We start from the raw sequence: 27,088 nt of genomic DNA, 5'->3' as shown, positions 1-27,088 counted from the left end.
TTGAAGTTACAGGGAGGTGACAGTGTTGAAGTCACAGGGAGGTGACAGTGTTGAAGTCACAGGGAGGTGACAGTGTTGTAGTTACAGGGAGGTGACAAGGTGACAGTGTTGTAGTTACAGGGAGGTGACAGTGTTGTAGTTACAGGGAGGTGACAGTGTTGTAGTTACAGGGAGGTGACAGTGTTGTAGCTACAGGGAGGTGACAAGGTGACAGTGTTGTAGTTACAAGGAGGTGACAGTGTTGTAGTTACAGGGAGGTGACAAGGTGACAGTGTTGTAGTTACAGGGAGGTGACAAGGTGACAGTGTTGTAGTTACAGGGAGGTGACAGTGTTGAAGTCACAGGGAGGTTACAGTGTTGAAGTCACAGGGAGGTGACAGTGTTGTAGTTACAGGGAGGTGACAGTGTTGTAGTTACAGGGAGGTGACAAGGTGACAGTGTTGAAGTCACAGGGAGGTGACAAGGTGACAGTGTTGTAGTTACAGGGAGGTGACAAGGTGACAGTGTTGTAGTTACAGGGAGGTGACAGTGTTGAAGTCACAGGGAGATTACAGTGTTGAAGTCACAGGGAGGTGACAGTGTTGTAGTTACAGGGAGGTGACAGTGTTATAGTTACAGGGAGGTGACAAGGTGACAGTGTTGTAGTTACAGGGAGGTGACAGTGTTGAAGTCACAGGGAGGTGACAGTGTTGTAGTTACAGGGAGGTGACAGTGTTGTAGTTACAGGGAGGTGACAGTGTTGAAGTCACAGGGAGGTGACAGTGTTGAAGTCACAGGGAGGTGACAGTGTTGTAGTTACAGGGAGGTGACAGTGTTGTAGTTACAGGGAGGTTACAGTGTTGAAGTTACAGGGAGGTGACAGTGTTGTAGCTACAGGGAGGTGACAAGGTGACAGTGTTGAAGTTACAGGGAGGTGACAGTGTTGTAGTTACAGGGAGGTGACAGTGTTGTAGTTACAGGGAGGTGACAGTGTTGTAGTTACAGGGAGGTGACAAGGTGACAGTGTTGTAGTTACAGGGAGGTGACAGTGTTGTAGTCACAGGGAGGTGACAGTGTTGAAGTCACATGGAGCTGACAAGGTGACAGTGTTGTAGTTACAGGGAGGTGACAGTGTTGTAGTTACAGGGAGGTGACAGTGTTGTAGTTACAGGGAGGTGACAGTGTTGTAGTTACAGGGAGGTGACAGTGTTGAAGTTACAGGGAGGTGACAGTGTTGTAGCTACAGGGAGGTGACAAGGTGACAGTGTTGAAGTTACAGGGAGGTGACAGTGTTGTAGTTACAGGGAGGTGACAGTGTTGTAGTTACAGGGAGGTGACAGTGTTGTAGTTACAGGGAGGTGACAAGGTGACAGTGTTGTAGTTACAGGGAGGTGACAGTGTTGTAGTCACAGGGAGGTGACAGTGTTGAAGTCACATGGAGCTGACAAGGTGACAGTGTTGTAGTTACAGGGAGGTGACAGTGTTGTAGATACAGGGAGGTGACAGTGTTGTAGTTACAGGGAGGTGACAGTGTTGACGTCACAGGGAGGTGACAGTGTTGTAGTTACAGGGAGGTGACAGTGTTGAAGTTACAGGCAGGTGGCTGTGTTGAAGTTACAGGGAGGTGACAGTGTTGTAGTTACAGGGAGGTGACAGTGTTGAAGTTACAGGGAGGTGACAGTGTTGTAGTTACAGGGAGGTGACAGTGTTGTAGTTACAGGGAGGTGACAGTGTTGTAGTTACAGGGAGGTGACAGTGTTGAAGTTACAGGGAGGTGACAATGTTGTAGTTACAGGGAGGTGACAGTGTTGTAGTTACAGGGAGGTGACAGTGTTGTAGCTACAGGGAGGTGACAAGGTGACCGTGTTGTAGTTACAGGGAGGTGACAGTGTTGAAGTCACAGGGAGGTGACAATGTTGTAGTTACAGGGAGGTGACAGTGTTGAAGTCACAGGGAGGTGACAGTGTTGAAGTCACAGGGAGGTGACAGTGTTGTAGTTACAGGGAGGTGACAGTGTTGAAGTCACAGGGAGGTGACAGTGTTGAAGTCACAGGGAGGTGACAAGGTGACAGTGTGGAGTTACAGGGAGGTGACAGTGTTGAAGTCACAGGGAGGTGACAAGGTGACAGTGTTGTAGTTACAGGGAGGTGACAGTGTTGAAGTCACAGGGAGGTTACAGTGTTGAAGTCACAGGGAGGTGACAGTGTTGTAGTTACAGGGAGGTGACAAGGTGACAGTGTTGAAGTTACAGGGAGGTGACAGTGTTGAAGTCACAGGGAGGTGACAGTGTTGAAGTCACAGGGAGGTGACAGTGTTGTAGTTACAGGGAGGTGACAGTGTTGTAGTTACAGGGAGGTGACAGTGTTGAAGTTACAGGGAGGTGACAGTGTTGTAGCTACAGGGAGGTGACAAGGTGACAGTGTTGAAGTTACAGGGAGGTGACAGTGTTGTAGTTACAGGGAGGTGACAGTGTTGTAGTTACAGGGAGGTGACAGTGTTGTAGTTACAGGGAGGTGACAGTGTTGTAGCTACAGGGAGGTGACAAGGTGACAGTGTTGCAGTTACAGGGAGGTGACAGTGTTGTAGTTACAGGGAGGTGACAAGGTGACAGTGTTGTAGTTACAGGGAGGTGACAGTGTTGTAGTTACAGGGAGGTGACAGTGTTGAAGTCACAGGGAGGTGACAGTGTTGTAGTTACAGGGAGGTGACAGTGTTGTAGTTACAGGGAGGTGACAGTGTTAAAGTCACAGGGAGGTGACAGTGTTGTAGTTACAGGGAGGTGACAGTGTTGTAGTTACAGGGAGGTGACAGTGTTGTAGTTACAGGGAGGTGACAGTGTTGTAGCTACAGGGAGGTGACAGTGTTGAAGTCACAGGGAGGTGACAGTGTTGAAGTCACAGGGAGGTGACAGTGTTGAAGTGACAGGGAGGTGACAGTGTTGTAGTTACAGGGAGGTGACAGTGTTGAAGTCACAGGGAGTTGACAGTGTTGTAGTTACAGGGAGGTGACAGTGTTGAAGTGACAGGGAGGTGACAGTGTTGTAGTTACAGGGAGGTGACAGTGTTGAAGTCACAGGGAGGTGACAATGTTGTAGTTACAGGGAGATGACAGTGTTGAAGTCACAGGGAGGTGACAGTGTTGAAGTCACAGGGAGGTGACAGTGTTGTAGTTACAGGGAGGTGACAGTGTTGAAGTCACAGGGAGGTGACAGTGTTGAAGTCACAGGGAGGTGACAAGGTGACAGTGTGGAGTTACAGGGAGGTGACAGTGTTGAAGTCACAGGGAGGTGACAAGGTGACAGTGTTGTAGTTACAGGGAGGTGACAGTGTTGAAGTCACAGGGAGGTTACAGTGTTGAAGTCACAGGGAGGTGACAGTGTTGTAGTTACAGGGAGGTGACAAGGTGACAGTGTTGAAGTTACAGGGAGGTGACAGTGTTGAAGTCACAGGGAGGTGACAGTGTTGAAGTCACAGGGAGGTGACAGTGTTGTAGTTACAGGGAGGTGACAGTGTTGTAGTTACAGGGAGGTGACAGTGTTGAAGTTACAGGGAGGTGACAGTGTTGTAGCTACAGGGAGGTGACAAGGTGACAGTGTTGAAGTTACAGGGAGGTGACAGTGTTGTAGTTACAGGGAGGTGACAGTGTTGTAGTTACAGGGAGGTGACAGTGTTGTAGTTACAGGGAGGTGACAGTGTTGTAGCTACAGGGAGGTGACAAGGTGACAGTGTTGCAGTTACAGGGAGGTGACAGTGTTGTAGCTACAGGGAGGTGACAAGGTGACCGTGTTGTAGTTACAGGGAGGTGACAGTGTTGTAGTTACAGGGAGGTGACAGTGTTGAAGTCACAGGGAGGTGACAGTGTTGTAGTTACAGGGAGGTGACAGTGTTGTAGTTACAGGGAGGTGACAGTGTTAAAGTCACAGGGAGGTGACAGTGTTGTAGTTACAGGGAGGTGACAGTGTTGTAGTTACAGGGAGGTGACAGTGTTGTAGTTACAGGGAGGTGACAGTGTTGTAGCTACAGGGAGGTGACAGTGTTGAAGTCACAGGGAGGTGACAGTGTTGTAGTTACAGGGAGGTGACAGTGTTGTAGTTACAGGGAGTTGACAGTGTTGAAGTTACAGGGAGGTGACAATGTTGTAGTTACAGGGAGGTGACAGTGTTGTAGTTACAGGGAGGTGACAGTGTTGTAGCTACAGGGAGGTGACAAGGTGACCGTGTTGTAGTTACAGGGAGGTGACAGTGTTGTAGTTACAGGGAGGTGACAGTGTTGAAGTCACAGGGAGGTGACAGTGTTGTAGTTACAGGGAGGTGACAGTGTTGAAGTCACAGGGAGGTGACAGTGTTGAAGTCACAGGGAGGTGACAAGGTGACAGTGTTGTAGTTACAGGGAGGTGACAGTGTTGAAGTCACAGGGAGGTGACAGTGTTGTAGTCACAGGGAGGTGACAAGGTGACAGTGTTGTAGTTACAGGGAGGTGACAGTGTTGAAGTCACAGGGAGGTGACAGTGTTGTAGTTACAGGGAGGTGACAGTGTTGTAGTTACAGGGAGGTGACAGTGTTGAAGTCACAGGGAGGTGACAGTGTTGAAGTCACAGGGAGGTGACAGTGTTGAAGTCACAGGGAGGTGACAGTGTTGTAGTTACAGGGAGGTGACAGTGTTGTAGTTACAGGGAGGTGACAGTGTTAAAGTCACAGGGAGGTGACAGTGTTGTAGTTACAGGGAGGTGACAGTGTTGTAGTTACAGGGAGGTGACAGTGTTGTAGTTACAGGGAGGTGACAGTGTTGTAGCTACAGGGAGGTGACAGTGTTGAAGTCACAGGGAGGTGACAGTGTTGAAGTCACAGGGAGGTGACAGTGTTGAAGTGACAGGGAGGTGACAGTGTTGTAGTTACAGGGAGGTGACAGTGTTGAAGTCACAGGGAGTTGACAGTGTTGTAGTTACAGGGAGGTGACAGTGTTGAAGTGACAGGGAGGTGACAGTGTTGTAGTTACAGGGAGGTGACAGTGTTGAAGTCACAGGGAGGTGACAGTGTTGTAGTTACAGGGAGGTGACAAGGTGACAGTGTTGTAGTTACAGGGAGGTGACAGTGTTGAAGTCACAGGGAGGTGACAGTGTTGAAGTCACAGGGAGGTGACAGTGTTGTAGTTACAGGGAGGTGACAGTGTTGTAGTTACAGGGAGGTGACAGTGTTGTAGTTACAGGGAGGTGACAGTGTTGTAGTTACAGGGAGATGACAGTGTTGTAGTTACAGGGAGTGGACAGTGTTGTAGTTACAAGGAGGTGACAGTGTTGTAGTTACAAGGAGGTGACAGTGTTGTAGTTACAGGGAGGTGACACGGTGACAGTGTTGAAGTTACAGGGAGGTGACAAGGTGACAGTGTTGTAGTTACAGGGAGGTGACAGTGTTGAAGTCACAGGGAGGTGACAGTGTTGAAGTCACAGGGAGGTGACAGTGTTGTAGTTACAGGGAGGTGACAGTGTTGTAGTTACAGGGAGGTGACAGTGTTGTAGTTACAGGGAGGTGACAGTGTTGTAGTTACAGGGAGATGACAGTGTTGTAGTTACAGGGAGTGGACAGTGTTGTAGTTACAAGGAGGTGACAGGGTGACAGTGTTGTAGTTACAGGGAGGTGACACGGTGACAGTGTTGAAGTTACAGATAGCTGACAAGGTGACAGTGTTGTAGTTACAGGGAGGTGACACGGTGACAGTGTTGAAGTTACAGGGAGGTGACAAGGTGACAGTGTTGTAGTTACAGGGAGGTGACAAGGTAACAGTGTTGAAGTTACAGGGAGGTGACAGTGTTGAAGTCACAGGGAGGTGACAGTGTTGAAGTCACAGGGAGGTGACAGTGTTGAAGTTACAGGGAGGTGACAGTGTTGTAGTTACAGGGAGGTGACAGTGTTGTAGTTACAGGGAGATGACAGTGTTGTAGTTACAGGGAGTGGACAGTGTTGTAGTTACAGGGAGGTGACACGGTGACAGTGTTGAAGTTACAGATAGCTGACAAGGTGACAGTGTTGTAGTTACAGGGAGGTGACACGGTGACAGTGTTGAAGTTACAGGGAGGTGACAAGGTGACAGTGTTGTAGTTACAGGGAGGTGACAAGGTGACAGTGTTGAAGTTACAGGGAGGTGACAGTGTTGTAGTTACAGGGAGGTGACAAGGTGACAGTGTTGAAGTTACAGGTAGGTGACAGTGTTGAAGTTACAGGGAGGTGACAAGGTGACAGTGTTGAAGTTACAGGGAGCTGACAAGGTGACAGTGTTGTAGTTACAGGGAGTTGACAAGGTGACAGTGTTGAAGTTACAGGGAGTTGACAAGGTGACAGTGTTGTAGTTACAGGGAGGTGACAGTGTTGTAGTTACAGGGAGGTGACAAGGTGACAGTGTTGTAGTTACAGGGAGGTTTACTGAAGGTTAGATAAAGGTGACACTGGTTACATGAAGGTTGGATAAAAGTTAAATAGAGGGTTTGCTATAGGCTAGTTTAAATACAGACTGTTAGCTACATTTTGATTAGAGGTTGACTAAAGGTTGAATAGATCTTAAATGAAGGTTGAATAGAGATTAAAATGAAGGTTGAATAAAGGTTGAATAGAGATTAAATAAAGGTTGAATAGAGGTTGAATAAAGGATGAATAGAGATTAAATGAAGGTTGAACAGAGATTAAATGAAGGTTGAATAGAGATTAAATGAAGGTTGAATAGAGGTTAAATAGAGATTAAATGAAGGTTGAATAGAGATTAAATGAAGGTTGAATAGAGGTTGAATAGAGATTAAATGAAGGTTAAATAGAGGTTGAATAAAGGTTGAATAGAGGTTGAATAGAGATTAAATGAAGGTTAAATAGAGGTTGAATAAAGGTTGAATAAAGGTTGAATAGAGATTAAGTGAAGGTTGAATAGAGATTGAATAGAGGTTGAATAAAGGTTGAATAGAGGTTGAATAGAGATTAAATGAAGGTTGAATAGAGATTAAATGAAGGTTGAATAGAGGTTAAATAGAGATTAAATTAAGGTTGAATAAAGGTTGAATAGAGATTAAATGAAGGTTGAATAGAGGTTGAATAGAGATTAAATGAAGGTTAAATAGATGTTGAATAAAGGTTGAATAGAGATTAAGTGAAGGTTGAATAGAGGTTGAATAGAGGTTGAATAAAGGTTGAATAGAGATTAAATGAAGGTTGAATAGAGGTTGAATAAAGGTTGAATAAAGGTTGAATAGAGATTAAGTGAAGGTTGAATAGAGGTTATGTAAGGGTTCCTACCTCAGCCATGTTGATGAGTCCCAGAGCCAGGGTCTTGTATCCCAGGATGGTTCGGTTCTTATAACGTTTACGCCGCTGGAGCATGATCTGGAGCTGGTTGGCATCTCTCTTCAGGAAGTGGGGGTACTGTGGGGGAACACACACACACACACACGTCAGGAGTGATAAATGAGTGAAATGCAGAGTGAATCATGACCTTCCTCTTCTCATGGTCAGCCTGTATAATTAGGACGGGAGGGAGGGATAATTGGAGTGCTGCGTAACATTCCTGTTCTCTGACCCGTCCCTGACCCGTCTCTGACCCGTCTCTGACTCCAGGATATGACTGATCAGGATCACATAACCTCTTTCTAAACCTACATTCACGAAGCGCTGCACGCCAACTTCCAATGGAAAGACCCCAGTTCCACCTACTATACTAACCCCAATACCCATGTAGTTACAAATGACTTGGCCATTTGACCCGATCAGGAAACAAAAACCCTGGGTTGAAAAACGTCGTTATGAACAGACTCCATTCCTGTCTGCCGTTTCTAACCAACCAGCTGTAGTATACCTACCTGTAAAGAGAAGGTGAGCTGAAGGTCTGTCTCAGTCAGCCCCGCGGAAGACAACAATATCTCATTGGACCTCAGGATCCTCTTAGAACCCTGGGAAAGAGATGGAGGCAAGGAGGAAGGAGAGAAGTGGGGGGAGGATGAAGACCGGAAGAGATAGAAGAGAGAGGGAGGGAGGAAGGAGAGAAGGGGGGGATGAAGACCGGAAGAGATAGAAGAGAGAGGGAGGGAGGAAGGAGAGAAGGGGGTGATGAAGACCGGAAGAGATAGAAGAGAGAGGGAGGGAGGAAGGAGAGAAGGGGGGATGAAGACCGGAAGAGAGAAGAGAGAGGGAGGGAGGAAGGAGAGATCTGGTTGAGGATAATCATTGACGTACCACAGATAACTCTAAACAATCAGCCTTCATCGACCCCATACAGAGGGAAGAGGGATGGAGGAGGACACGGGGAAACAGAGAGGGAGAAAAGAAGGGAGGAGTGAGAATGAGTAGAACAAGAGTAGTGACGGAGAGGAGGAATTGAGAGATGCTGGGCATTGAATAGACAGAAGAGGAGAAGAGGTAGGGAGAGAAACAGAGAGAGAGAGAGAGAAGAGAAAGAGAAACAGAGAGAGAGAGAGAGAAGAGAAAGAGAGAGAGAGAGAGAGAAAGATAGAGAGAAGAGAGAGAGAGAAAGATAGAGAGAGAAAGAGAGAAGAGAAAGAGAGAAAGAGTAAGAGAGAGAGAGAGAAAGATAGAGAGAGAAAGAGAGAAGAGAAAGAGAGAAAGAGTAAGAGAGAGAGAGAGAAAGATAGAGAGAGAAAGAGAGAAGAGAAAGAGAGAAAGAGTAAGAGAGAGAGAGAGAGAAAGAGAGCGAGGTCTGAGCAGTACTTGTAGTTTGACAGCGATGACCACGGAGGTGAGGTCTTTATCAAGCTCCTTCAACATGATCAGCTTCTTCAGCGTCAGGTTGAACAGCCTGGAGAACACAGGAGGGAGACACTGAGAAACATGTACAAACAACATTATAGGAACGTTAGATTAAACACTTAACCAATGTGCTACTGAACACGTCACCGAGAAGACAGGAGGGAGATACAGGTACAAACAACATCCTAGGTTAATCCATGGTACAGAACACACTGTCACTGACTTGTGCATTTCCACAAGGAAACTGTACAGAAAACCCCATTACATCACGTCAGATGTACCATTATGGTATAGGATACACTGTCACTGGCTACTCCATTTTTACAGAGAAGGAAGGGACCTTTCATTAGCTTTTCCAATTGTTATTAAAGTCACAGCTGAACTAAAAATCAGAAAGGAAAGTCAACACCTCAGAGACACGCTCTGCAGCTGATCAGGATGCTTCCGGAAACCGATCAAACGAACCCATCACAACCACAGCATGTCTGACAATACCGGCCTTATTGTTTCCAAAATATTACAGGAAATACTGTAAATGGAGGCTAGACCTCACCCACTCCCCCTCAGCCCTCCCCACTCCCCCTCAGCCCTCCCCACTCCCCCTCAGCCCTCACCCACTCCCCGTCAGCCCTCCCCACTCCCCCTCAGCCCTCACCCACTCCCCCTCAGCCCTCCCCACTCCCCCTCAGCCCTCCCCACTCCCCCTCAGCCCTCACCCACTCCCCGTCAGCCCTCCCCACTCCCCCTCAGCCCCCACCCACTCCCCCTCAGCCCTCACCCACTCCCCCTCAGCCCTCCCCACTCCCCCTCAGCCCTCCCCACTCCCCCTCAGCCCTCCCTACTCACACTCAGTCCTCACCCTCCCCACTCACCCTCCCCACTCACCCTCAGCCCTCCCCACTCACCCTCAGCCCCCTCACCTGGCTGCTCCTCCACCCCTCCTACTCCTCCCCCACCCCTCCTCCTCCACCCCTCCTACTCCTCCCCCACCCCTCCTCCTCCACCCCTCCTACTCCTCCCCCACCCCTCCTCCCCCACCCCTCCTCCTCCACCCCTCCTCCTCCTCCTCCACCCCCACCCCTCCTCCTCCACCCCTCCTCTTCCTCCCCCCCTCCTCCTCCTCCTCCACCCCTCCCCCTCCTCCTCCTCCACCCCTCCCCCACCTCTCCTCCCCCACCCCTCCTCCTCCACCCCCACCCCTCCTCCTCCACCCCTCCTCTTCCTCCCCCACCCCTCCTCCTCCACCCCTCCTTCTCCTCCTCCACCCCTCCTCCTCCTCCTCCACCCCTCCTCCTCCCCCACCCCTCCTCCTCCTCCAACCCTCCTCCTCCCCCACCCCTCCTCCTCCCCCCTCCTCCTCCCCCACCCCTCCTCCTCCACCCCTCCTCCCAACAACAGAACAGTCCAACCAGAAGGTCAGTGTGTTGAATTATTCACCTCTGGGGCCTCAGAGGCATAACGTAAACAAAAAATTGGCCTGGACAGAGAGATGGAAAGAGGGAGGATGAGAGTGGGATAGGAGGAGAAGACAGACAGACAGACAGACAGACAGACAGACAGACAGACAGACAGACAGACAGACAGACAGACAGACAGACAGACAGACAGACAGACAGACAGACAGACAGACAGACAGACAGACAGACAGACAGACAGACAGAGACAGGCAGACAGACATCAGGGCTAATGTGGCCTGGACACAGCAGGGTAATGATTGTCCTAAAGAACCAGTTAGTGGAGCCATACCCCAACCCTCTAGTCACTTTGTGTAGGTCTGAAAGGGTCAGTCAGATAAATATAAGACAGCTATAATTAGGACTGGATAAGTACATGGTAATACGAGCTACAATCTGCCCTCTGATAGGTGGAAATGATCCTAACCATTCAGATCTAATACAACTAGGGAGTATGGGGTAGGATGTAGAGGGTAGGAATGAAGGGAGTAGGGTGTACGGAGTAGGGGGTAGGGGATAGGGAGTAGGGGGTAGGGAGTAGGGTGTATGGGGTAGGGAGTAGGGTGTAGGGACTATGGTCTAAGGAGTAGGGGGTAGGGAGTAGGGGGTAAGTTGTAGGGGGTAGGGTGTACGGAGAACGGGGTAGGAGTTGGGGGTAGAGTGTAGGGGGTAGGGAGTAGATAGAGGATAGGGAGTAGGGGAAAGGGAGTAAGGGGTAGGGAGAAGGGGGTAGGGAGTAGATAGAGGATAGGGGATAGGGAGTAGGGGATAGGGAGTAGATAGAGGATAGGGGATAGGGAGTAGGGGATAGGGAGTAAGGGGTAGGGAGTAGATAGAGGATAGGGGATAGGGAGTAGGGGATAGGGAGTAGGGGATAGGGAGTAGGGGGTAGGGAGTAAGGGGTAGGGTGTAGGGAGAAGGGGGTAGATAGAGGATAGAGAGTAAGGGGTAGGGAGTAGATAGAGGATAGGGGATAGGGAGTAGGGGATAGGGAGTAGGGGATAGGGAGTAGGGGGTAGGGTGTAGGGAGAAGGGGGTAGATAGAGGATAGGGAGTAAGGGGTAGGGAGTAGATAGAGGATAGGGCATAGGGAGTAGGGGATAGGGAGTAGGGGGTAGGGAGTAAGGGGTAGGGTGTAGGGAGAAGGGGGTAGGGAGAAGGGGGTAGATAGAGGATAGGGAGTAAGGGGTAGGGAGTAGATAGAGGATAGGGGATAGGGAGTAGGGGATAGGGAGTAGGGGATAGGGAGTAAGGGGTAGGGTGTAGGGAGAAGGGGGTAGATAGAAGATAGGGGATAGGGAGTAGGGAGTAAGGGGTAGGGGATAGGAAGCAGGGAGTAGGGGATAGGGAGTAGGGGATAGGAAGTAGGGGATAGAAAGTAGGGGATAGGGGATAGGAGGTAGGGAGTATGGATGGATTTGGGACTGGTCATAGAAACACTGTGTTGGGGTTTGAGGATAGTTAGAATACTGATATGGACAGGAGGTTGAGGATAGTTAGAGTACTGATATGGACAGGAGGTTGAGGATAGTTAGAATGCTGATATGGACAGGAGGTTGAGAATAGTTAGAATGCTGATATGGACAGGAGGTTGAGGATAGTTAGAATGCTGATATGGACAGGAGGTTGAGAATAGTTAGAATGCTGATATGGACAGGAGGTTGAGGATAGTTAGAATGCTGATATGGACAGGAGGTTGAGGATAGTTAGAATGCTGATATGGACAGGAGGTTGAGGATAGTTAGAATGCTGATATGGACAGGAGGTTGAGGATAGTTAGAATGCTGATATGGACAGCAGGTTGAGGATAGTTAGAATGCTGATATGGACAGGAGGTTGAGAATAGTTAGAATACTGATATGGACAGGAGGTTGAGGATAGTTAGAATGCTGATATGGACAGGAGGTTGAGGATAGTTAGAATGCTGATATGGACAGGAGGTTGAGGATAGTTAGAATGCTGATATGGACAGGAGGTTGAGGATAGTTAGAATGCTGATATGGACAGGAGGTTGAGGATAGTTAGAATGCTGATATGGACAGGAGGTTGAGAATAGTTAGAATGCTGATATGGACAGGAGGTTGAGGATAGTTAGAATGCTGATATGGACAGGAGGTTGAGGATAGTTAGAATGCTGATATGGACAGGAGGTTGAGGATAGTTAGAATGCTGATATGGACAGGAGGTTGAGGATAGTTAGAATGCTGATATGGACAGGAGGTTGAGGATAGTTAGAGTACTGATATGGACAGGAGGTTGAGGATAGTTAGAATGCTGATATGGACAGGAGGTTGAGGATAGTTAGAATGCTGATATGGACAGGAGGTTGAGGATAGTTAGAATGCTGATATGGACAGGAGGTTGAGGATAGTTAGAATGCTGATATGGACAGGAGGTTGAGGATAGTTAGAGTACTGATATGGACAGGAGGTTGAGGATAGTTAGAATGCTGATATGGACAGGAGGTTGAGGATAGTTAGAATACTGATATGGACAGGAGGTTGAGGATAGTTAGAATGCTGATATGGACAGGAGGTTGAGGATAGTTAGAATGCTGATATGGACAGGAGGTTGAGGATAGTTAGAATGCTGATATGGACAGGAGGTTGAGGATAGTTAGAATGCTGATATGGACAGGACGTTGAGGATAGTTAGAATGCTGATATGGACAGGAAGTTGAGTATAGTTAGAATGCTGCCATGGACTGGAAGTTGAGGTATGGTTACAGAAGAAAGACAGGCATGTGTAAAACAGAAGAACCAGGAAGTTAAAACACCAGACTGTCTGAGGGTTGATGATCAGTGTGCTATTACATCATTCTATTGATTTATTTAACCTTTCTTAAATAAAATGAGGATGAATCAAGAAAGCTGACGGTAGTTTATCAAGGACATCCTACTTACTTCCTGTTAATATTCATGATGAACTATGACCAAATATTTCTATTCTATCTTTATTTAACTAGGCAAGTCAGTTAGGAACATATTCTGATTTACAGTGACGGTCTAGGAACGGTGGGTTAACTGCCTTGTTCAGAGGCAGAACGACAGATTTTCACCATGTCAGCTCGGGGATTCGATCTAGCAACTTTTCAGTTACTGGCCCAACGCTCTAGCCACCAGGCTACCGTGATTAAAGGGTATAATCATAACCACTTTATGACATGGAGTATCATCAAAAATGTCCATGAAATTACAAAGTGAGCATACCAAAAAACCTCCATCACGTCAATTTGAATTACAGACAGTCCACAGTCATGAGCCAAATTCACAATAAAGTCTCTGGTATGGAGGCCCATATTCACAGTGTCTCCGAGTAGGAGTGCTGATCTCGGATCAGGTCCCCCTCTGTCCATATAATAATACTAATAATGATTTAAAACAATAACTGATCCTAGATCAGCAGTCCTACTCTAAGACGCTTTGTGAATACAGGCCCTGTATGCCTAATCTTTACTACGACAGCTCTCTCCTGCTCTCTCCTAGCGTGAGACTCTGCCTCTCTCATCGACTGTCTGTCTGTATATGAGGCTTCTACCTTAGAGAGACATCACTCACTGATAGCATACCCCAGCTATCAACTCTCTTTCTCCCCCGCTCTCTTTCCCTTCTCGCTCGCTTTCTTTCCCTTCTCTCTCTCACTCCCAATCTCACTCCCCCTCTCTCTGTTCCCCCTCTCTCACTCTCCTTCTCCCCCTCTCCATCTGCCTCTCTCGCTCTTTCCCACTCCCCTCCCTGTCTCCTGACACTCGGGTCAGACTGACTTGTAAAACACAAAGGATCCCTGTTCTCATAAATGGTACTCTTCTTGTGTGTGTGTGTGTGTGTGTGTGCGCATACATGCATGCGTTTGCCATGAGTTTTAGCCACTTGCCTGTTGAAATACCACAGAAAATACCAGTGTTTTATGCAGCTAAATGAACACTAAATTAATTCTAAATGTACAGCTAAATTAATTCTAATTGTACAGCTAAATGAATGCTAAATGTACAGCTAAGTTAACGCTAAATGTACAGCTAAATTAATGCTAAATGTGCAGCTAAATTAACACTAAATGTACAGCTAAATTAATGCTAAATGTGCAGCTAAATTAACACTAAATGTACAGCTAAGTTAACGCTAAATGTACAGCTAAATTAATGCTAAATGTACAGCTAAATTAACTGTCACATTCGTCGTAGGAAGGAGACCAAAGCGCAGCGTGGGTATCGTTCCACATCTTTTATTTTACTGTGAAACTTCGCAAAACAAGCAATAAACTACAAACCGTGACAACAGAGGTGCAACATGCACTAACTCAAAATAATATCCCACAAACACAGGTAGGAAAAACAACTACTTAAATATGATCCCCAATTAGAGACAACGATGACCAGCTGCCTCTAATTGGGGATCATACAAAAACCCCAACATAGAAAAAAGAAACTAGAGCCAAAACAACATAGAACTAAATAAACTAGATAAACCCCCCAGTCACGCCCTGACCTACTCTACCATAGAAAATAAGCGCTCTCTATGGTCAGGACGTGACATTAACACTAAATTAATTCTAAATGTACAGATCAATTAATGCTAAATGAATTCTAAATGTACAGATAAATTAATGCTAAATGAATTCTAAATGTACCGCGAAATGAATGCTAAAATTAATCTAAATGTACAACTAAATAAATGCTAATCCATTCTCTTCGCTCACTGATATGTATTCTAAAGTCTTAGGCATCTGTCTGCAACAACATAAATCCCCTATTTTGACGTATGAAGCACAGATCAATTTGAAATAGTGTCGGAGTGAAATGGGGCTTGTGAACATAGTAGAGAAGGGAATAAATATGGATGAAACTGTAAAATTACACACACACACACACACCCACCCACCCCACCCACCCACCACACACACCACACACACACACACACACACACACACACACACACACACACACACACACACACACAGGCTATTGGAGGAGGTTTAAATTCTTGATTGTGGCTTTCAGAGGCAAGTGCAATATGGTTCCCTTGGTAACAGAGACGACCATGGAACATGACCTTGCTGTGTCATCTGTTTCATACACGACACACACATACCTTCCCACGTTTCCACTTCCCTCCTGTGCATGTTCTCAATCATTCTGCCTGACCTTCAGAAAGCCCCCTCCCTCCCTCCCTCTCTCTGTCTGTCCTCCATATATAGGAAATATGGTACCGTTTGGAACACATCCGAACACCTATTGTCCTCAACAGTCAGGGGGAAAGACAAGCCCACGGTTTAATTGTTACAGTCCGGGCTTCAAACCCACTAACCCTCCTTCAGTCCTCTGACCTCAGACTCTGGCCGTGTGCTGGGGGATTGGTGTACCGTTGCCTGGTTCCTTCAGTGTGGAGTCCAAAAGGTGGTACAGCCTACCCATAAGCCTCTTGGGGGATTTGAAAACTGAAAAGGGCACCATGTCAGGATTCAAGCTATCAGCCCCCGCCACCACCATCCTTTCACACACAAATCTACACACACACGCACCACACAGTAAGGCTTCTTCAATGGGTGTGAGGTGATAGCCATGGAACGAGAGGAGGGAGGAGGAGGGTGGACGACATTAAACAACATCAAATATGGCCCAGGTTCTGAGCCATTTTGAAGGGAAACTGACAACAGTTTTAAAATAGAACTGTTAAAGTCTAACGACTGCATGTATCAAGGGAAAAACACTGTATTAATACAGTAGAAACGTCAGTCTAACCCAATGTAGTGTTGTCCTGTAGGAACACAGCAGATTACATATTTAATACCAGTACAGTACAGTACAGTACAGTACACTACAGTTCTCATGGATTCTGGAATTTGTCAAATATAAAGCTCAGCTGAACTAAAATCCCCGGTTTGGTGTCAGAATTGACCAGGCGTCATCGTTGATTATGTTTAGTGCTGTGACGATTGTGGAATTTTGGGTAACGATTAATTGTCATGCACATGGACACAGTTATTGTCATAATTGTCATTTTTGTTGAAAAAGTGCGTAATGCATCATAATGCATCTCAGAAAATGAGCTCTGACAAACCTAATGTAAACAACACAGCTCTGACAAACCTAATGTAAACAACACAGCTCTGACTAACCTAATGTAAACAACACAGCTCAGACTAACCTAATGTAAACAACACAGCTCTGACTAACCTAATGTAAACAACACAGCTCAGACTAACCTAATGTAAACAACACAGCTCTGACTAACCTAATGTAAACAACACAGCTCTGACAAACCTAATGTAAACAACACAGCTCTGACTAACCTAATGTAAACAACACAGCTCTGACAAACCTAATGTAAACAACACAGCTCTGACTAACCTAATGTAAACAACACAGCTCTGACAAACCTAATGTAAACAACACAGCTCTGACTAACCTAATGTAAACAACACAGCTCTGACAAACCTAATGTAAACAACACAGCTCTGACTAACCTAATGTAAACAACACAGCTCTGACAAACCTAATGTAAACAACACAGCTCTGACTAACCTAATGTAAACAACACAGCTCTGACAAACCTAATGTAAACAACACAGTTCTGACTAACCTAATGTAAACAACACAGCTCTGACAAACCTAATGTAAACAACACAGTTCTGACAAACATAATGTAAACAACACAGCTCTGACAAACCTAATGTAAACAACACAGTTCTGACAAACATAATGTAAACAACACAGCTCTGATAAACCTAATGTAAACAACACTGCTCTGACAAACCTAATGTAAACAACACAGTTCTGACAAACATAATGTAAACAACACAGCTCTGACTAACCTAATGTAAACAACACAGTTCTGACAAACATAATGTAAACAACACAGCTCTGACAAACCTAATGTAAACAACACAGTTCTGACTAACCTAATGTAAACAACACAGCTCTGACAAACCTAATGTAAACAACACAGCTCTGACTAACCTAATGTAAACAACACAGCTCTGATAAACCTAATGTAAACAACACAGCTCTGACAAACCTAATGTAAACAACACAGTTCTGACAAACATAATGTAAACAACACAGCTCTGACAAACCTAATGTAAACAACACAGTTCTGACTAACCTAATGTAAACAACACAGCTCTGACAAACCTAATGTAAACAACACAGCTCTGACTAACCTAATGTAAACAACACAGTTCTGACAAACCTAATGTAAACAACACAGCTCTGACAAACCTAATGTAAACAACACAGCTCTGATAAACCTAATGTAAACAACACAGCTCTGACAAACCTAATGTAAACAACACAGCTCTGACTAACCTAATGTAAACAACACAGCTCTGACTAACCTAATGTAAACAACACAGCTCTGACTAACCTAATGTAAACAACACAGCTCTGACTAACCTAATGTAAACAACACAGCTCTGACAAACCTAATGTAAACAACACAGTTCTGACAAACCTAATGTAAACAACACAGCTCTGACAAACCTAATGTAAACAACACAGCTCTGACAAACCTAATGTAAACAACACAGCTCTGATAAACCTAATGTAAACAACACAGCTCTGTCAAACCTAATGTAAACACCACAGCTCTGACAAACCTAATGTAAACAACACAGCTCTGATAAACCTAATGTAAACAACACAGTTCTGACAAACCTAATGTAAACAACACAGTTCTGACAAACCTAATGTAAACAACACAGCTCTGACAAACCTAATGTAAACAACACAGTTCTGACAAACCTAATGTAAACAACACAGCTCTGACTAACCTAATGTAAACAACACAGCTCTGACAAACCTAATGTAAACAACACAGCTCTGACAAACCTAATGTAAACAACACAGTTCTGACAAACCTAATGTAAACAACACAGCTCTGATAAACCTAATGTAAACAACACAGTTCTGACAAACCTAATGTAAACAACACAGCTCTGACAAACATAATGTAAACAACACAGCTCTGACAAACCTAATGTAAACAACACAGCTCTGATAAACCTAATGTAAACAACACAGCTCTGTCAAACCTAATGTAAACACCACAGCTCTGACAAACCTAATGTAAACAACACAGCTCTGATAAACCTAATGTAAACAACACAGTTCTGATAAACCTAATGTAAACAACACAGCTCTGGTGACACCTGTCTCAAAAACGAATGGTTCTGACCACTTCAAACGTTTGGAAATGAAGTTTCTCCTCTCAACGGTGCCGTTCTGCTCATAAAATGACCATCAACTTTACCCACTTCATGTAAAAATTTAAAACTGCTATTGGGTAAATGATATCTATAAAGTTGAATGCCCCTTGTCCTGAAAATGAACATTTATTAAGACGATTATAACGACTATTAGTTCATGGTTATTGTCCATAATTGTCTGTTACACGATTATATAATAATTGCACCTGCCCCAGTTATGTTATGGTTGAGAAGAGACCGACGCAGACACTTATCAATGGGTTGTGTTAAGATCGACAGTTATCAATGGGTTGTGTTAAGATCAACAGTTATCATTGGGTTATGTTAAGATCAACAGTTATCGATGGGTTGTGTTAAGATCGACAGTTATCATTGGGTTGTGTTAAGATCAACAGTTATCATTGGGTTGTGTTAAGATCAACAGTTATCATTGGGTTGTGTTAAGATCGACAGTTATCATTGGGTTGTGTTAAGATCAACAGTTATCATTGGTTTGTGTTAAGATCGACAGTTATCATTGGGTTGTGTTAAGATCGACAGTTATCATTGGGTTGTGTTAAGATCGACCGACGCAGACTGAAATAAATATCTTGCTGCGTTTTGTAAACCCAGATCTAAAATTCTTCTTAGTGTAATTCCTGCTCAGCATCAGACTAACTTTGTGCTTCAGTTGCACTTCTCCACTCGGTTGAGAATTCACCAACAGCCATTCTATCAGCAACCAGCGCTCTGACTGATGTGGAGCTACTTTTCTCTGGTAAAATGCAACTTCACGCAAAACATTAATAAATGTAGCTGGCTATGATAAACATTCAAAATATGATGGCCATGCATATGTTTTTGCAAAAAATACTTAGCCTTTTCATTGTAAGCTCATTTAGTTGTGTGGCTGCCAGCCAAATAGCTGTTTCTGTTGTCATCTGATTAACATTAAGCTATTTTCTACTGAATGCACTAATGTATTTTCAGAGAAGGAAACTGTAATTGCACACCCCTGATCTCTCTATTGAAGCAAAACAACACTGTTGACTTTTAATATAAAACGCAGGTGACATTTGTTGATGGTTTTCGTTTCAAAATGCAGATTTATGAACTCTAAAGCGACCCCTGCACAGCTATAAGATTTCACAACACAGCTATACGCTTTCATAACACGGCTATAAACTTTCATAACACAGCTATAAGCTTTCATAACACAGCTATAAGCTTTCATAACACAGCTATACGCTTTCATAACACAGCTGTAAGCTTTCATAACACAGCTGTAAGCTTTCATAACACAGCTATAAGCTTTCATAGCACAGCTGTAAGCTTTCATAACACAGCTATAAGCTTTCATAACACAGCTATAAGCTTTCATAACACAGCTATAAGCATTCATAACACTTCACAGCTCCCTTTACCAACCAATAACACACACAAATGCTCTAAAATGCATTTATAATCCGTTACACATCTCATAGTGAATGTTGCTGATGTAGCATTAGCAGTGGAGTGGGTAACAGGCGGGTTATCATGCTTTAATAGCTGGGTGCTCTGCCATATATGACAATAACTTCAAATGAAATCCCAAGTTCAAGAAACATTGGGAAACGGCTGCACTCCAAAAAGTGTCTTTAAAAAAAGGTCACTTCATTTCACCTTTTTATTTTCGGGCCAGACAGACTAAGGTGATTGGGCAGTTCTGCTTTTATCAGAGCATCAAGAGATTAGCAGTGCTAGCGGTTAGCCTAGCAGCAGACGGGCTGGGGAGATGGGCTGGCCCTGGCGATTGGGATCTTATCATTGTTTGTCTAACACCTGCAAAACACATCATAGATTATGGCAGGACGAATACGGAGAGATAGTGTCTGTTTCCTGTCTGCTTCACATGGACTGCTGCAAGCCAATAAATGAACAGACACAGCGGCACGCATCATCTAATAGAGAAACACAAGACATGACCTCACACACTGATGGCCTCATCATAGACAGGGGAAGGCAGATCAACTAAAGACAAGGTCACACATAGAAAAAAAGACACACACACACACACACACACACACAAACACACACTCCAGATAATTACAGTGGTGCTAATCAGTATGCATGTACACTTGACTGCACCCAGACTGGGTTGTGACTCTGTTAGCCCTGTTAGCCCCTGTAGTGCCAGAGAGATGGAGAGAGAGAGAGAGAGAGAGAGGGAGAGATTAAGAGATACACTGGGAGAGGGAGAGAGAAAGAGGGAGACAGGTAGAGAGAGAGAGGGTGAGAGACAGACATACAGAGAGAGACAGACAGACATACACAGAGAGAGAGAGACAGAGACAGGGAGAGATTAAGAAATACACTGGAGAGGGAGAGAGAAAGAGAGAGACAGGTAGAGACAGATAGTGAGACAGAGGGAGAGAGAGGGTGAGAGAGCGAGAGACAGGGAGAGAGACAGAGAGAGGGGGATAGAGACAGAGAGAGAGAGAGGGTGAGAGAGCGAGAGACAGGGAGAGAGACAGAGAGAGGGGGATAGAGACAGAGAGAGAGACAGGGAGAGAGAGACAGGGAGAGAGACATGGAGAGAGAGAGAGAGAGAGAGAGAGAGAGAGAGAGAGAGAGAGAGAGAGAGAGAGAGAGAGAGACAGGGAGACACAGAGAGAGACAGTGAGAGAGACAGGGAGAGACAGGGAGACACAGGGAGGGAGACAGGAAGAGAGAGACAGGAAGAGAGAGACAGGGATAAGGTTGCAAAGGGTCGGACACTTTCCTGTAAATTTCAGGGAAATTTTTCATGGGAAGTTAAGCCCGGGAATTTGGGGAAATGTGCGTAAATTCAATCAAAAAAGTGAGCTTATAACAGTGAACCTTTTTTGTGGGACACACATAAGGCAATTCTAGGTCTTGTGGCATATTTTGGTTAAACTATCCCCAATTCAATGGAATAGCAACCCTCTGCATGCACAGTGCTCTCTTCCATCACATGTACATCTGATTCTCAAGATCTTGCACACTAATGAGATGCTATTGAGCCCACACTAATACACTGTCTAAGCCAAGGACTTCATGCTTTCTGGTAAGTTTTGATTACAATACTGTGTGGGGTGAATATATTTTGACATGATTTTTTGTTAACTAGTAAATAGAAGCCTACAGCAAAGTGTGTTTAAATCATTTCTAACTTTAGGTTTTAGCTTGCTTGAGCCTGTTGACTGGGGACACTTAATTGACCTGTTTCCATACGTGTTTCATTTTAAAACATGTATCTTACAAAGGAGTTGTTCAATCTAACTGCTTAAATATTTATCTGTACATGGAATTGTATTTGTTTGTTTTTTTTTACCATTTTTTACCTAATCTTAACAAGTAAAATGCCACAGGCACTTTCTGATGTGTGGAGATTTCACTGCAGCTAATGTAGAAGGAAAAGCTGTGTACATTTGCAACTACTGTGCCAAATCATATGTGAACAATGCAACAAAGATGCAGAATCATCTGCCCAAGTGCATAAAGTCCCCTCAGCGCTCACAACAAGCAACCTCTGACAAAAGTCCCTCTACTTCTATTTGAGGTGAAAATAATGAATTAGACACCTTATCGATAGCAACAGCTTATGGATGCCTGGAATCAGAAGTTTTTTTGACTGAATGGAGGAACGTAGTCAGAGAAATGCTGATGAATGTCTTGCTCAAGCTGTGTATACAACTGGTTCACCTCTGATGCTCACAGGCAAAGTGTGTTGGAAGAGATTTCTGAATGTTCTTCACCCAGCATACACCCCTCCAACCAGACACGCTTTATCTACTCATTTGCTGGATGCAGAATTCAACATAGTTCATGTGAAGGTCAAGCAAATCATAGAGAAAGCAGACTGTATTGCAATCATCTCTGATGGGTGGTTGAATGTTCGTGGGCAAGGAATAATTAACTACATCATCTCCACCCCTCAACCAGTATTCTACAAGAGCACAGACACAAGGGACAACAGACACACCGGTCTCTACATTCCAGATGAGCTGAAAGCAGTAATCAATGACCTTGGACCACAGAAGGTATTTGCACTGGTGACAGACAATGCTGCGAACATGAAGGCTGCTTGGTCTAAAGTGGAGGAGTCCTACCCTCACATCACACCCATTGCTGTGCTGCTCATGCACTGGATCTGCTCCTCAAGGACATCATGGCACTGAAAACAATGGATACACTCTACAAGAGAGCCAAGGAAATGGTTAGCTTTGTGAAGGGTCATCAAGTTATAGCAGCAATCTACCTCACCAAGCAAAGTGAGAAGAATAAGAGAACCACATTGAAGCTGCCCAGCAACACCCATTGGGGTGGTGTTGTCATCATGTTTGACAGTCTCCTGGAGGGGAAGGAGTCTCTCCAAGAAATGGCCATATCACAGTCTGCCGATATGGACAGCCCCATCAAGAGGATCCTCCTGGATGATGTATTTTGGGAGAGAGTGGTAAGCAGCCTGAAACTCCTGAAACCTATAGCAGTAGCCATTGCACAGATTAAGGGAGACAATTCCATCCTGTCTGATGTTCAGACTCTGCTTGCAGATGTAAGAGAAGAAATCCGTACTGCCCTGCCCACTTCACTGTTGCTCCAAGCAGAGGAAACTGCAGTTCTGAAATACATTAAAAAGTGTGAAGACTTCTGCCTGAAGCCCATACACACCGCAGTGTACATGTTGGACCCCAAGTATGCTGGCAAGAGCATCTTGTCTGGTGCAGAGATCAACAAGGCCTATGGTGTCATCACTTCCGTGTCTCGCCACTTTGGCCTGGATGAGGGCAAGGTTCTTGGCAGTCTGGCGAAGTACACTTTCAAGCAAGGGCTTTTGGATGGAGATGCAATATGTCGTGCCAACATATCTCATCAGCCACCTGGTGGAAGGGACTTTGTGGATCTGAGGCTGTTTTCCCTGTTGTCTCCATCATCCTCCAAATCCCACCAACATCAGCCGCCTCAGAGCGCAACTGTTCCTTGTTTGGGAACACACACATCAAAGCACGCAACAGGCTGACCAACACAAGGATTGAAAAATTGGTGGCCATCCGGGCAAATTTGAGGCTTTTTGAGCCTGACAACGAGTCATCCTCAACAACAACAAGGTTGGAAAGTGACAGTGAAGATGAGGCCTCAGTCTGATGTTCAAGAGGTGGACATTGAGGAGGTCCAGGGAGAAGACATGGAAGCCTGAGAGGAAGACAACCAAAGCTTTAGTTTCTACACTATCATTTTACAGATGTATGTTGAAAACGTTTTTGGGATATGCGGTGGATCATTGGGAGATAATTCAATATTCCCTTTCTTTTGTTGTTCAGTGAAATCATCCCATGTGAAGAGTGAACTCATTTAATTAAAGTTCAATTCGTAACTAAATTGTTATTTTTTTTCTATTGGAAGGATTTAATCATTTGCAATTATGTCTACTTATGATGAGGTAAAATATGTATGTTTCTGTCTCCATATGATATGGTAAATATATCCAATGCAAAAAACATCTACTTTTAAATGGTATTAATATTAATTTGCATATATTGGAGAGAGAGACAGACATACAGAGACAGACATACAGAGAGATGGAGAAAGAGACAGGCAAACAGAGAGATGGAGAGAGAGACATACAGAGAGATGGAGAGAAAGAGAGATAGAGAACAACAGGACACTAATCCAGCAGTTTTTAATACAGGCCGTATCGATCTGACCAAAGCTGATTCTCATTAGCTAAATGAGAGACACTGTCACACTACTGAGTCCAAACTCAGGTGTGTTACGCGGAGTGGAACAAGGGAAGCCAAGAGCAGACTCAGACTCAGACGAGGAGACAAGGATGAAGTAACCAAGGTATTTATTGAAACACAGGGGTAAGATGGAGTGCAGGCAGGGGAAGCTTGGGTGGGTTGCAGGAAACCATGTGCGGAGGCTTAGGCTGGAGCGAGAGGGTTCGGGACAGGGTAAGCAGGTCAGTAGGAGAATCCAAGGGAGTGGTAGAGTGGGGAATCCAGGACAGAGTAGCAGGATGACAAGACGTGGAACTGGAGACCGGGACCAGAGTCAGAGCGGTCGGAACTGTAGCAGAGAGGAAAACAGCATCAGGCTAGGAAAACAGGCACAACAGGAACAAACAGCTAGAAACATGGACTGACTGAGCAGAGATTACGATCTGGCAGCGGGGAAGTGGCAGGGTGGAGTATTTGTAGAGGTCTTGATTATGGAACAGGTTGCAGCTGGTGGTGATCTGCTCTGACTCCAGCACACCTGTCTCCGCCCACACAATCACACACACACAGAGAGAGATGGAGAGAGTACTGGGGGAGTGGCGGCAAGTCAAGGAGACACAGGATGAGCAGTAGAGGGCGTGGCAGGAGCAGATGTAACAGTACCCCCCCGCCACTTGGCGCCCGAACCAGACTTATCTGGGTGTGAGGTATAGAAAGAGGGAGGGGTCCAGGATGTGAAGGCGGGGCACCCAGCAGCGCTCCTCAGGCCCGTATCCTTCCCAGTCCACCAGGTACTGCCAGCCGCGACCCCGACGGCGTATATCCAAAAGTTGGCGGATGGTATAGGCAGGATGGTCATCGATGAGCCGAGGGGGTGGAGGAGCCGCTACAGGAGGAGACGGGGGACTGGAGCAGACAGGTTTAATCAGGGATACATGGAAGGTAGGATGGATCCCGAGAGAGGCTGGTAGTTTCAGGCGCACAGCAGAGAAGTTAATGACACGGTCATTTTCAAAGGGACCAATGAATCGGGGGGAAAGTTTCTTCGATGTCACCTTCAAAGGCAGGTCCTTCGATGAGAGGCATACCTTTTGACCTGGGGTGTAGACTGGAGCTGAGGCCCAGCGACGGTTGGCTTGGGACTGGGTCCTGTCAGAGGCACGAAAAGGGCAGCCCGGGTCTTCCTCCAGGTACGGTGACAACGGCGCAGATGTTCCTGGACAGAGGGAAACGCAACCTCAACCTCCTGGGCGGGGAACAAGGGGGGGTTGGTAACCCAGAGCGCACTCAAAGGGTGACATACCTGATGAGGCGTTGGTGAGGGTGTTGTGGGCATATTCAACCCAGGGTAGCTGAGCGCTCCAGGAGGAAGGGTTAGCAGAAGTCACGCAGCGTAGGGCAGTCTCCATCTCTTGGTTGGCCCGTTCGGTCTGGCCGTTGATCTGGAGATGATATCCAGAAGAAAGCCTGACATTGATACCAAGAGCTGAACGGAAGGGTCTCCATACCTGGGAGGTAAACTGGGGTCCTATGTCGGAAATGATTTCAGTGGGAATGCCATGCAGATGAAACACATGGGATACTAACAGGCCCGCAGTCTTCCTGGAGGACGGGAGCTAGGAGAGGGGAATGAAGTGAGCCATTTTGAAAAACCTGTCAATAATGGTGAGGATGACGGAGTTACTGTTAGATGGGGAAGGCCAGTGACGAAGTCCAGAGCTATGTGTGACCAGGGGCAACTGGGTATGGGAAGAGGGCGAAGCAGACCGGAAGTGGGTTTAGTAGAGGTTTTGTTCCGGGCACAAGCCAAACAGGCTGAGACAAACTCCCACACATCTCTCTCCATGGAGGGCCACCAAAAGTGCTGGGTTGGCGCAGGAAGGCGAGGGTCTGGCTTATACCAGGGTGACAGGTGAGGTGGGTAGAATGGCCCCACTGAAGAACATCAGAGCAAACACAATCTGGAACAAATAGAACATTACTAGGACCGTTACCCGGGTCAGGCTGGTTCTGCTGAGCCTGGAGGATACAGGACTCGATCTCCCAGGCGACGGTGGCAATGATGCAGGTGGATGGCACAATGGCTTCTGGCTCGGTACCCGTGTTGTTGGTGGTGAACTGGCGAGAGAGGGCATCTTCGAACCAGGGCGATAAGTGACTGAAATTGAATCTACCGAAGAACAAGGCCCACCTGGCTTGCCGGGAGTTCAGACCTTTGGAGGTAGGACAGGTTTTTAATGGTCAGTCCACATGATGAAGAGGGGTACAGAGCCCTCCAGCTAGTGACGCCATTCCTCAAGAGCCAGCTTAACCTGTTTGGGATAAGGGGCAGTATTTTCACGGCCGGATAAAAAACATACCCGATTTAATCTGGTTACTACTCCTGCCCAGAAACTAGAATATGCATATAATTAGTAGATTTGGATAGAAAACACTCTAAAGGTTCTAAAACTGTTTTAATGGTGTCTGTGAGTATAACAGAACTCATATGGCAGGCTAAAACCTGAGAAGATTCCATACAGGAAGTGCCCTGCCTGACAATTTGTTCTCCTTCTGTGGCATCTCTATCAAAAATACAGCATCTCTGCTGTAACATGACATTTTCTAAGGCTTCCATTGGCTCTCAGAAGGCGCAAGAAAGTGGAATGACGTCTCTGCAGTCTCTGGGCGAAAAACAGCAGGAGTTTTTGTGAGTGGTCATGCAGGGAACAATGACACTGGAGATGCGCGTCCACGAGACGACTCCATGTTTTTCTTTCAGTCTTTGAATGAATACAACGTCGCCCGGTTGGAATATTATCGCTATTTTATGAGAAAAATGGCATAAAAATTGATTTTAAACAGCGTTTGACATGCTTCGAAGTACGGTAATGGAATATTCTGACATTTTTTGTCACGAAATGCGCCCGCGCATCACCCTTCGGATAGTGACCTCAACGCACAAACAAAACGGAGCTATTTCAATATAACTATGGATTATTTGGAACCAAAACAACATTTGTTTTTGAAGTAGA

The 27,088-nt window shown here is 45.7% G+C and overlaps 1 protein-coding gene across 3 annotated transcripts in view; it reads right to left on the bottom strand.

Moving 5' to 3' along the window:
* Positions 1-27,088, bottom strand: part of LOC106578017 (phosphofurin acidic cluster sorting protein 1) — a 104,444-nt gene that overhangs the window by 33,937 nt on the left and 43,419 nt on the right. For all 3 annotated transcript variants that reach the window (XM_014156551.3, XM_014156552.3, XM_014156550.3), the window contains 3 exons: positions 8,678-8,765; positions 7,813-7,902; positions 7,253-7,378 (listed from right to left, as the gene is read on the bottom strand). In XM_014156551.3, the coding sequence (XP_014012026.1) occupies positions 7,253-7,378; positions 7,813-7,902; positions 8,678-8,765 (304 nt within the window). The remainder of the gene's footprint in view (positions 1-7,252; positions 7,379-7,812; positions 7,903-8,677; positions 8,766-27,088) is intronic.

This window comes from Salmo salar, chromosome 18, assembly GCF_965601325.2.
Source record: "Salmo salar chromosome 18, fSalSal1, whole genome shotgun sequence".
NCBI lineage: Eukaryota > Metazoa > Chordata > Actinopteri > Salmoniformes > Salmonidae > Salmo > Salmo salar.
This window is presented reverse-complemented; position numbering and strand designations above follow the sequence as displayed.